Source organism: Pelmatolapia mariae, linkage group LG4 (genome assembly GCF_036321145.2).
Source record: "Pelmatolapia mariae isolate MD_Pm_ZW linkage group LG4, Pm_UMD_F_2, whole genome shotgun sequence".
NCBI lineage: Eukaryota > Metazoa > Chordata > Actinopteri > Cichliformes > Cichlidae > Pelmatolapia > Pelmatolapia mariae.
This window is the reverse complement of record NC_086230.1, coordinates 919,184-931,669: the sequence shown is the minus strand read 5'-3', so window position 1 is coordinate 931,669 and position 12,486 is coordinate 919,184. Positions and strand designations below refer to the sequence as shown.

At 42.4% G+C, this 12,486-nt stretch overlaps 1 protein-coding gene across 1 annotated transcript in view; it reads right to left on the bottom strand.

Annotated features, from left to right (window-relative positions):
* rgs9a (regulator of G protein signaling 9a) overlaps positions 1-12,486 on the bottom strand; it is a 59,064-nt gene that overhangs the window by 30,826 nt on the left and 15,752 nt on the right. Inside the window, exon 5 of the mRNA XM_063471049.1 lies at positions 3,973-4,024. Coding sequence (XP_063327119.1) covers positions 3,973-4,024 — 52 coding nt within the window. The remainder of the gene's footprint in view (positions 1-3,972; positions 4,025-12,486) is intronic.

Below are 12,486 nucleotides of genomic sequence, written 5' to 3'. Positions count from 1 at the left end.
CAGAGTCGACCCACCGACCAGCACCAAAGACCTACAACATCATCTTGCAGCAGATGGAGTCGCTGTGCATCGTTCAACCATTCGGAGCACTTTACACAAGGAGATGCTGTATGCGAGAGTGATGCAGAGGAAGCCTTTTCTCCGCCCACAGCACAAACAGAGCCGCTTGAGGTTTGCTAAAGCACATTTGGACAAGCCAGCTTCATTCTGGAATAAGGTGCTGTGGACTGATGAAACTAAAATTGAGTTATTTGGGCACAACAAGGGGCGTTATGCATGGAGGAAAAAGAACACAGCATTCCAAGAAAAACACCTGCTACCTACAGTAAAATATGGTGGTGGTTTCATCATGCTGTGGGGCTGTGTGGCCAGTGCAGGGACTGGGAATCTTGTCAAAGTTGAGGGACACATGGATTCCACTCAGTATCAGCAGATCCTGGAGACCAATGTCCAGGAATCAGTGACAAAGCTGAAGCTGTGCCGGGGCTGGATCTTTCAACAAGACAACGACCCGAAACACTGCTCAAAATCCACTAAGGCATTCGTGCAGAGGAACAAGTACAACGTTCTGGAACGGCCGTCTCAGTCCCAGACCTGAATATTATTGAAAATCTGTGGTGTGAGTTACAGAGAGCTGTCCATGCTCGGAAGCCATCAAACCTTTTTTTTTTTTTTTTTTTTTTTGCCTGTCCCGTTTGGATCTTTTGCCATTAGAATTATTGTCTAAAGGCGAAGAAAGATGCCCAACGGATTTACTTTACCAAATGGACCATCCCAGCCTTGCCGTAATGGTCTATTTGTTTCACCTTTAATTCTTTATTTTATTTTTACTTGTTGTATGCGGGACAGACTTTACTGGGGGAAAGAAAGGGGAGAAAGAAAGAGGGAAAGAAAAACAGCTGGGAAGAAGGACGGGGAAAAAGGGCAAAAAAACAAAAACCAACAGAATAAGCAGACAAAAAAAAAAATGCATATTGACCACCTGGATCACCTGTTGAGAAAGAAAAAAGAAAACAAGCAGAAGAAAACAAGAGTAATAGAATAAACAACATCACAATGATATATGGGAATATGGCAGTAAATATTAAATGTTAAACATTGTTGTGCAGCACGTAAGATTGACAGCGCACAGTGTGCTTTGAGGTAGGAGCCAAAAAGGGTGTAGTTTGTGTGTGTGATCACCCGTGTGTACACCTGTGAGCATGGACGCGCTTGATTTTTTTAAAAGGTTCCTTCATGTAATGATCTGCTAGAGGGTGTGGAGGGCCGCTGCCCCGTCCTCCAGGGCATGAAGCAGGTGTGGAGGAGATCAAAACTCCAGACATCCAGAGGCCCCCAGAACACAAGAGACCAAGGACGACCAACAGAGGGGCAGCCGCGCCACTATCCCAGAAAGAGCTGAGGAGAGTCCCAGATGAGGGGTCACTCAGCAGCCGCAGAGCAGAAGCCAGGGGGGGTTGCAGTGACGTGCCCGTGAGCTCCGCCGGCAGCCGGCTGTGCCTGAGTGACCGAGCCCCGGGCCGAGAGGCCGAGGGCACCCCACCTCCGAAGTGGCCCGAGCGAGCCCCAGGCTCCAGGCCTCGATAAGCAGCCGCCAAGGAGTGAGCTGGTGTGTATCTGGACGCCCACCCCCGGACACAAAGAACCACCAACGCACCGATGTCTGGGGGCGTCCGCCACCGGCAGGGGAAGTGGTGGGGGGAGATGGGCCTCCAAACCTTGGAGGACCTGAGATGTCCCCAGAGAGGTGGCGTCTGATACCCAACCTGACATATAGACACAGACATACAGACACACACAGATACAAACATCCACTCCCACCCTCATGCTCTCATAGGCAATTACTCCACACTCAACCAACGTGGAGACAGACATAAAGAGACACTGTACACACAATCACACTCCCCAAGCGTACTCTAAGAACCGGGTCTAGGTACCCTTGCCCCTGGAGGGGGAAACTGCACCCAGACCCAGGTGGCGTTACCGTTTTCCCTGCGGTGGAGAGAAGCAGACCGCCCCGACTCCGCAGCAGCAGGGAGGCCCCACATTCCAGACCCCAGTTGGACGGCCAACTCCTCCTCCTAGCCCCCCCGCTCCAGCAGGCCGCAGAGAACGGGGGTGTGAGAAGACTCCAAACCTCCCTCCGCCCGCTCATATGTAGTGTTGATGTATGTGTGTTCTAAGGTGCATTTAAAACCCAGGAGGGCATGGAGCTACCTGCCAGAGCAGCAGGTAAGCGCATAGCCCCTCCTGCTAGCCCTCAATGTCTACGTGTATTTAAAATTGAGAGGTGGGCAACGACGCCAGGGGTGAGGTTGTACACCCTGATGGTAATTTGGATTCTGTGTAGCGTGCCCACCCCCAAGATCCTATATGTATGTGTAATGAGAGTGTGAGTAATGTGAATGTCTAAGTCGTGGGATAAAATTGAGGCACAGGCAGCCAGAAGGGGACAGAGGGGGGGGATGCCTCCTCTGCACCCTGGTGACACACCCCTACCCCAAGGCCCTGCATGTGTGGGTGATTGTGGTGGAGCGGGAAGAGGGAGGCCGCTGGAGATGGGGAGGGAAGGAAGGGAGGGGCAAGTGACCCCTCCCTGGGGCCAGCTCCCCCGCTGACCCCAGTAGGCACCCCCATACTCCGCAACCCGCCAGGGAAAGGGGGCCCAGGCCCATCCGGACCGGGGCCAAGTGCAGCAGCGCCACCCGGCCCCACAGAGCCCGGGACAGTCCACCCGACCCCACTACAGAGAAAACTGCACCCACCCCATCATCCACTCATCTTCCAGACTACACAAGACAATAGACGCCCAGGCTGAGATCTTCCTCCACCTCTCCTGTATCTCCCCCTCCTGCAGAGAGAATTCCTGAGGAGAGGAAAGCTCCTGCAAGATGTGACATCCTCCCCCACCAGTTGAAGAGCCCCCCAGGTGGCTCGATGCACCGGCGGCACCCTGCGCCAGGGCTGGGCCCCCATACACCCACCCGCCCACAACCCCGGCAACACACCAACCAGGACCCAAACCCCTGAGGCCCGGCCAGGGCCCCAGCCCAGAGACGGAGCGCCCCCAGAACCTCACGCCCGTCCCGGATCCACCCAGGGGCAGCCAGGCTACCAGGTCAGTAACCCACGTCCGTCAGCACAGACCCTCCCCTAGCCCCGCTGCACGCAGCCACGAGGAAACCGTCACCTAAGAGCCGACAGAGCCCCTAATTGGCCATGACCGCTACCCCGGGTTGAGCCCCCCAAGGAAGATGCTCCTGGGGAACCCCCCGACGCCCTAAGCCTGTCCCTACCCCCACACCAATCACAATAGTGAAGGTGGGACCAAACTATGACCCCCCACCCCCACTAGGTGATGGAGCTGATCAAAGGAGCCCAGAGCAATTGATCTGATGTGGTGGCAGAGGCTGTATCAAGACTAATGTAATCTAATAGATAATTTCTATACTGGTTAGAATTAAGATTATTTTTATTTTTCCAGTTCATGAGGACTGTTTTCTTAGCCATCAAACCTGAATGAACTAGAGATGTTTTGTAAAGAGGAATGGTCCAAAATACCTTCAACCACAATCCAGACTCTCATTGGAACCTACAGGAAGCGTTTAGAGGCTGGAATTTCTGCAAAAGGCGGATCTACTAAATATTGATTTCATTTCTTTTTTTGTGGTGCCCAAATTTATGCACCTACCTGATTTTGTTTAAACAATTATTGCACACTTTCTGTAAATCCAATAAACTTCATTTCACTTCTCAAATATCACTGAGTGTGTCTCCTATATGATATATTTAACTGACATTTTTTATTGTAACAACCAACGATTTATACACGAAAATAATGACTATTAACAAGGTTGCCCACACTTTTTCATCCCACTGTAAATGTTTAATATGTGGTGACTGAGGTATGACACCGCCTGCAGGTTCCAGTAGAAACAAAGTGCAGGTAAGTTCATATCACAGGATACCCACCATAATCAGAGTCGTCTGGGACCCATTTCTGTGTTGGCCAGAAGTAAGGAGTCTGAAAATATTGAAAATGACACCAGTTATAGGTCTGCTTTCAATGTTTACATTTTAAATAACAGAGTTTCTAGATGTTATTTAAACAACTAAATTACAGCAAACAGTCTAAAGAAAGCACATGTACTTCCCTGACCTTTAACTGTACGTACACTCTTTGGTTTTGTTTAATGAATAGTTTGCCAACATAAAATACACAGCCCACACACATATACATGACCAGCACAGAATTATTTTATGTCATAAAAAACATAATGCAAGCAAATCATTTCATTTCACAGGCACAGGAGTTTATTCCCAGTCGCACAACAATGTGTGTAGAACTCAGTATGGATGCGCACATGAAGCCATCGCACACGTGTCTGTTTTCCACTAACTGTGGATTACTTTAATGCTGGAGGCAAGTCCTGAAGTCTCTGCACCACTGTCCCATCAGTCTGCTGTAGAAAAGGACGTTTTAGGACTTAAAAACAAAAACTCATAACGAGAATCGGGAAAGGATCGTGTGAGCTCAAGGATCTAGAAATGATAACTAAAATAGAGACATGTAAACATGCCTGCAGCAAACACATGTAACTGCACACACCATCAAAGTGAAGCCAGTACAGTACAAATAAGAGCTACAACATACCTCCTTCACACAAGCATTCTTTCTTTCTGACATTGACACTCCAGTGGATGCATCACAGGGCGACTTGGGTTAGTGTCTCGCCCAATGATATTTGGCATGCAGACGGGAGGACTCAGGGATCAAACCACCAACCTTTTGATCAGTTGATGACCTGCTCTACCTCCTGAGTTACAGCCACCGCCTAAACCACGTGTCAAACTCAGGGCCCGCGGGCCACATCCGGCCCGGCGTACATTTATATCTGGCCCGTGAGATCATTTTATCTAGATTTTTTTTTTAAATATATTTTATTTTTTGTTTTTAAATTAAACACAGCATGCTTATACAGATTCAACTGAGGACAATTACTACATTTAGCCTTTGTGAACTTATAAGCATGAAAAAAGAAACAAAAGAAAAAAAAATTATAACAATATTAACTAACTAAAGAGTAAAATTAAATAAGAAAATTCACGCGGAATGTGAGGCATAAATTATGATCAGTTAATTTTTAAAAATTCTAGAAATGGCTGCCAAATCGTACAAAAACTCGCCAGATTCCCCTTTCTATCAAATAAGATAAGATAACCTTTATTAGTCCCACACGTGGGAAATTTGTTTTGTCACAGCAGGAAGTGGACAGTGCAAAAGTTATGAAGCAAAAATTAGAATAAAATAAAATAAGAATAAATACAGTACACAACTGTACAGAATAGAATAAAATAGAATACTATATACACTAGAATAAAATAGAATAAAATATACAATAAGATAAAAATGCTATATACAACTGAGTAAAAATACAACGATGCCAGAAAAGATTATTGCACTTTATTGCAAATCTTATCTGTTCCACCCTGGCCACAGACACCATCTCATTAAGTTTCTTTGCAGCCAGCATACCCATTGTAATTATCTGTTTTTGTGAAAAGGAAAAAGATTCGATTGATGCAAATGATCCAAGTATAGCCAGTGTACTATCTAGTGGTACTAGTGGTTTGAAAACCATGTAAAAATCTGGCTCCAAAAAGCTTTCAAGACAGGGCAATGCCAAAATAGATGTGCAAGGGAACCTTCACCGATATTACATCTATCACATAAGGGGGATACAGAATTATAGATCCGGTTAAGTTTAAGTTTAGAAAAATGTCATCTGTGAATAACTTTAAACTGGATTAATTTATATCTGGCGTCTGTTGAGCCTTTCTGAATATTGGACAAACAATTTGACCATTGGTCCTCAGACAGAGGAACACCGAGGTCTTCAGCCCATGTGTTCTTAATTCGATCAGAATCACCTGGGATTGTAAAGCACTTGACAAACTGAGATATCAGATGTTTAAAATCTGCTTTCCGAATTATATCAAAGTAAGTATGACTTAGTGGCTTCAGTGGAAAGTCTGAAAAGTTTTGTTGAACAAAATTCCTTATTTGAAGATAACGAAAAAAAATGTGATTGAGGTAACTGAAACTTTTGTTGGAGTTGAAGGAAAGACATAAATTTGTCATCTATATACAAATCCTCAATGCATTTCAATCCCTTTCCCCCCCATTCTAAAAACACCCTATCCATTTTACCTGGCTTAAACAAGTAATTATGTATTATTGGCATTCTTACTGAAAAGTCAGGTAGTTTAAGGGATTTCCTAATTTGACTTAATATCTTTAAGGAGTGTTTAACAACAAAATTATGACTGATAGAATTATTAGAAGAACCCGTGTTAGAAAACAATAAGACCGGTAATGAGGCTTCAGATACTGTTGCTGCCTCTACCTGGAGCCAGATCGGAAGCTTATCATAACACTAATCAGTAGGCGAACCCCACTGCCAGTGCAATAGAGCTCTTGAATTTGCTGCCCAGTAATAATGTCTAAACACAGGGAGACCCAACCCCCCGCTGGAAGTATTTTTTTGAAGATGAGCCTTGGATATCCGAGGGGGTTTTCCTGCCCAAATGAATGAATGAATCAAAGAATCAAGCTGCTTAAAAAATTTAAGTGGCAAATAAATAGGAAGGTTTTGAAAAAGATATAAAAATCGTGGCAGAGACACCATTCTAACTGCATTTACTCGACCAATCAGAGACAGAGGAAGCAGTTTCCATTTTCTAATATCGTCTTTGAGCTTGTCCAGCATTTCCAAGAAATTCAATTTATAGAGGAGTTAAGACCAAGATAGGCAAAAGATGTTGTCACTAATTTGAATGGGAGTGAGCTGAGAAACTTTGGGCATAGATTATCTGTTATTGGCATAAATTCAGATTTGTCCCAATTGATCATATATCCTGATAATTTTCCAAAGTGTTTAATGCAATTTAAAAGATTAGGGAGTGAAATTTCTGGTTCGGAAAGGCAGATCAGTAAATCATCTGCATACATATTAACAAGACTTTCAACAGTTCCAAATTTAACTCCCTGTATACCAGGGTGGTTTCTTATGTTAATGGCAAGGGGCTCCAGAGCTATATCAAAAAGAAGCGGTGAGAGGGGATCCCCCGTCTCACCCCGCGTTGTGGATGAAAGGGGGAGGATTTCTCTGCGTTAGTGAGAATGCAGGACACCGGACACAGATAAATCATTTTAATCCAATCCCTAAAATATTCCCCAAAACCAAATCTTTTTAGAGTCTCAAATATATAAGGCCATTCAATCTGATCAAACGCTTTTTGGGCATCCAGAGAAAGTACTGCTGTTTTAACCTCTTTTCCATAACCTGAGTAAATTGTATTTAATAATAAACGGACATTATTAAATAACCATCTACCAGGAATAAATCCTGTTTGATTAGGATGTATAATTGTTGAAATATGTTTGCTCAATCTTGTAGCTAAGACTTTGGTTATGATTTTATGATCGCAATTTAAAAGAGCAATGGGTCTATAATTGGCTGGGTCGCCTTCCTCCTTTCCAGTTTTGTGAAGCAAACAGATATTTGCCTCGTAAAGTGAAGTTGGTAACCTTTTATTTTTAACGGAATCATTTATCATCCTAAGCATGAGAGGAATAATTTTATTTTGGAAGGCTTTATAGAATTCATTACCGAATCCATCTGGGCCAGCTGTCTTTCCAAGTGGTAAGGCTTGGATTGTTCTTAAAAGATGTTTTTCGGAGATAGGGGAATCAATTTCATCTCTCAGGGCTTCATCTAACTGGGGAATAGACAATTGATCGAATAAGTTGCTAAAATCACTTTGTGAGGTTTTAATTTTACTAGAATACAGATCGTTATAGAATTTGGTAAAACAGGTATTAATTTCCTTTGGATTGGTACTTACTTTACCGGATTTCATTATCACTTTTTGAATTGCTCGTTTTGCTTGTTCCCCTCTAAGTTGATTTGCCAGCAGTTTCTCTGGTTTATCTCCAAATTCAAAATGTCTCTGTTTGAGCTTCAAGAGAAGATTGCTAATGCGTTTATTTAAAATTGTGTTATATTCATACCTTAATTTCAAAATTTCATTTAAATCAGTTTGCAACAAAGATGATCTATATACTTCTTCCAGTTCAGGAAGCTTATTTTCTATTTCTTTAAGCCTTTTTCCCAATATTTTTTTCTTGGAAGATTCAAAGGAAATAATGTGACCTCTCATCACGACTTTAAAGGTCTCCCATAAAGTAGAATCTGAAACTTCTCCGTTATCATTTGTAGCAAGAAACATATCCATATTCACATTGAGATAATTAATAAATTCTTGATCATTCAGAAGGGAAGGGTTAAAACGTCAATTATAATTTTTGGTCAAAATGTTTTTAAAGACCATTGAAACCGGGCAGTGATCAGATATTACAAGATTATGGTAATTTGAATCAACAACTATGGGCAGCAGCTCTGAGGATATCAGAAAATAGTCAATTCTAGTATAGGTTTTATGAACATGAGAGAAAAATGAATAGGCCCTCTCAGTGGGATGTTGTACGCGCCAGATATCAATTAAATTTCTGGTTTTAATTAAATCATTCAGAGTTTGTACTGACCTAATATTAGAGGGTGCTTTTATAGATAGTCTATCCAAAAAAGTATCGAGAAAGCAGTTAAAGTCACCACCAATAATAATGTTGGCGGTAACTGTAGGTATTAAGTTGAAAACATTCTTAAAAAATCTGGATTATCCACATTTGGCGCATAGATGTTAAGCAAGGTTATCGGTAGTGAATTAATTTGACCAGTGACTATAAGGTATCTGCCATATGGGTCAGCGATCACAGACAGTGTTGCCAACTCCTCAGTAAGGAAAATCGCTATTGGTTGTCCTAAAAGTCGCTAGAAGTCGCTAAATGACGTCATCACCTAATTTGCATAATTGGTCATGCTAATATAATTGTAACCTACGTTGTTGGAGAGAGAAATAACATCGTGGAAGAGACATAAAGTGAGTAAAAAACGTCCTAAATGCATTTAGAGTTTATTTAGAACTACAAATTAAATTTCTTTTAGCAATTATTGTTTTTTTTAATGTCACAATTCCAACCCTGCTCCTTTACCCGGGCTTGGACCGGCAAAAGTGACCCGAAATAGGCACTCTGGTGGAGTTACTTTGTGTGTGTGTGTTTATAAGTAGTTTTAAACCTTGTGATCCACAAAACAGCATAAGAGTAAAAGAGTAAAAGAAGAACTGACTGCGTTACAGCACCCACTGCTTGTTGAGAGTAAAAGCGATACGCGCTTTCACGTCTTTTTTTAGCGACTTTTTTCAGAAAAAAAGTCGCTAGGGGGTCTGAAAACTCGCTAAATATAGCGACAAAGTCGCTAAGTTGGCAACACTGATCACAGAGTCTGAACAAAATGAAACATTCTTTTTAAGGAGAATCGCAACACCTCTGGCCTTACTGGTAAAAGGAGCTTGATACACTTCAGATATCCAATTTGCTCTTAATCTACGTTGGTTGTTAATATTTATATGAGTTTCCTGAAGGAATATTATCTCTGCTTTGAGTGTTTTAAGATGTGAAAGAACTTTACCTCTTTTAATTATATGTCCGAGACCTTTTACATTCCAAGAAACTATTTTTACATCGTTTCCCTCAAAGCACACCTCATTGTTTAACCCAAACATCATCTATCAACTCGATCAGATATCGACTTCCATCGCCATCCGCGTACATACACACACACACATAAAAAAACCACACCAACCCCCCCCCCCAAAACACCCCAAAACAAAACAAAAAACCCATAGGCACTCCCCACTCCCCATCCACCCCCACCCCTGCATAAAGCACTTCTGGACTGAAGTACTGGCGTCCCTCTCGGCCCAAGGCCACTGGGCACACGGCCTTCAACACCTTCCTCCACAGAGTGTCCAATTCAATCAGAAAAAAAAAATACACTAGGCTTAAGTCCGTGCTCAAACAAACTGTTAAATAGAAAAAAAAATTAATATATACGGTCTCTCAGAACATTAAATAATCTTTTACAGAAGAAGCTTAAATCATACAGCTCTATTACAAACTATTCAGCTCAGAGCTTATAAACATGGACACCTCACCCGGTGTAGCAAAGACCTTCAGGTGTCCATTGTATTTCACATGAAGTTTAGCTGGATACGGAAGACTTTGTTCCATTTTTTTCTCCCGCAATATCTTCAACACCTCGCTGAACTCACGTCGTTGCTGCCTCACCTCCGGTGTATAATATAATTTTAACTAGATTTTTTTATTACTGTTATGCATGGCCAGGCGATATGAGGCGCTAATAACACACAGACAACAGATCCCATAATGCAGCGCTGCAGCCTCCTTGCCGAACGCTAGGCTACCTGGGAACATGCCCGCGTCAATCAAGTCAAACTTCTGTTATTGCGAAGCTAGCCCCTCACAATGGCAAAGAGAAAAGTTGATTCTGAAAGCAGAGCCTTTCAGCACCGGTGGGAGGCTGAATATATGTTTACAGACATTGCTGGTAAACTGGTAAATCACAAAGTGAAGCTGTTGTGAAAGCAAATTTTATTGTAGCAGAGGAGACAGCCAAATCAGCCCGGCACTCTGCAGAGCTGCATGATGAAGGTGTGAGACGTCTTGTGTCCGGACAAAACGCAGATTTTGGCAAATGTGAGCCTGAGGAGAAATACGATTGCTGATCGGGTTTGTGAGATGGCCACTGATTTAAGAACACAGTTGTGTGAAAGAAACAAAAACTTTATTGCATACTCTCTTGCTGTGGATGAAAGTACAGACATGATGGACACAGCTGACCATCTTCATCAGTGGAGAGGAAATATTGAACATTAAATCGATGCACGGGACAACGACAGGAAAAGACATTTTTGAAAACGTATGTCAAAGTGTAACCGACATGAAACTGCCCTGGGACAAACTTGTTGGACTTACAACAGATGGAGCGCCGGTGTTGTGCGGTGAAAAAAGTGGACTAGTCAGCAGGATGCGAGTAAAGATGCAGGAGGAGAACTGTACCGGTGAGTTAACAGCATATCACTGCATCATACACCAGGAAAGGCTGTGTGGTAAAGTCCTAAAAATGGAGCATGTAATGATCACCGCAACGCAAACTGTAAATTTTATCTGAGCTAAAAGTTTAAATCACCATCAATTTCAGTCTTTTATGTGGGAAACAGATTCAGAGTTTGCCGACATTCCTCATCATACAGAGGTCCGTTGGCTGAGTTGGGGAAAAGTTCTCAATAGAGTTTTTGAGCTCAGCAAGGAAATCTGTCAGTTCATGGACATGTATGATGCGGTGAAGGCATTTCAAGTGAAGCTGTCACAAATGCACCAGTGCAACCTGCCTCACTTTCCCTGTTGCCAAGTAATGTTGAACCAAGTCGGCGCACTTTGCTGATAAACTGAGCGTACTGCGCACTGAGTTCGCATGACGCTTTGGTGACTTTGAAGCACAAAAAGAGAATTTCGAGCTGCTTCGCAACCAATTTACGTGGAAACTGCACCTGTGCAGATTCAGATGGAGCTGCAGAGTAATGATACACTCAAGGGAAAGTACAACAAAGAATGGCCCGCACAGTTTATTAGTTCCATTCCTGAAGCAATTCCCAGCTCCGTCTACATGCGGCTCCAACCTTGTGTTTGCTTTCATTTATTTTTTCTGGGGTTTTTGGCAGCATGTTCATATTTCTAACTTGCATAATTTTGACAGGATATAATTTTATGAAGAGCAAAATATTTAAAGTTAAAGTTTATTTTTTTAAGTTTATTTAATCTGGAATTATATTCCTGTCTGTTTTTATTCATATTTATGTTTAAAAAACATTGTTTAAGTGTGTTCAAAAAATGTTTATTTTCTTTGGCCCGCGACCTAAAGTGTGCCTTGTTTTGGCCCCCTGTGCAATTGAGTTTGACACCCCTGGCCTAAACCAATACTTCACTTTCAAAAAGTCAAAAAACTCAGCCAGTTACTGTTGTGTAGCACAGATCAATCCTTTCACAGTGATTTTTTATTTATTCATAAAAACATAAAGATAAACTATACCCCTGTATGAGCCTGTTCAACAAAACTGATGAGCACATTTTGAGTCACTACATTTTAATGAGAGTGCCTAACTTCACTCCGACTATCTGAGCCATCTCTACTACTTGGTTATGGCATGTTGAACAAATCTGGGATGTCGTGCTTGGAGAAGCTTCTCCTGAGTGTCTCTGATAAACCTGCTACATCAGGGGTGACAGTGTTGTTCCCTTTGTTTCTCCCTAGTTGGTGTCCCGCCATCTTTACTCTGCATTTGATGAAAAGAGATTTCTTTATATACAAATTTTAGAACATCCCAATTTTTCCAGTTATTTATTGCAGTTCAAGTCGTTCAAGTCCAATGAACAGCTTGAAATGGTACAAAGGTAAGTGATGAACTGCCAGAGATTTTTTAAAAAGTTATTTTTCAAAAACT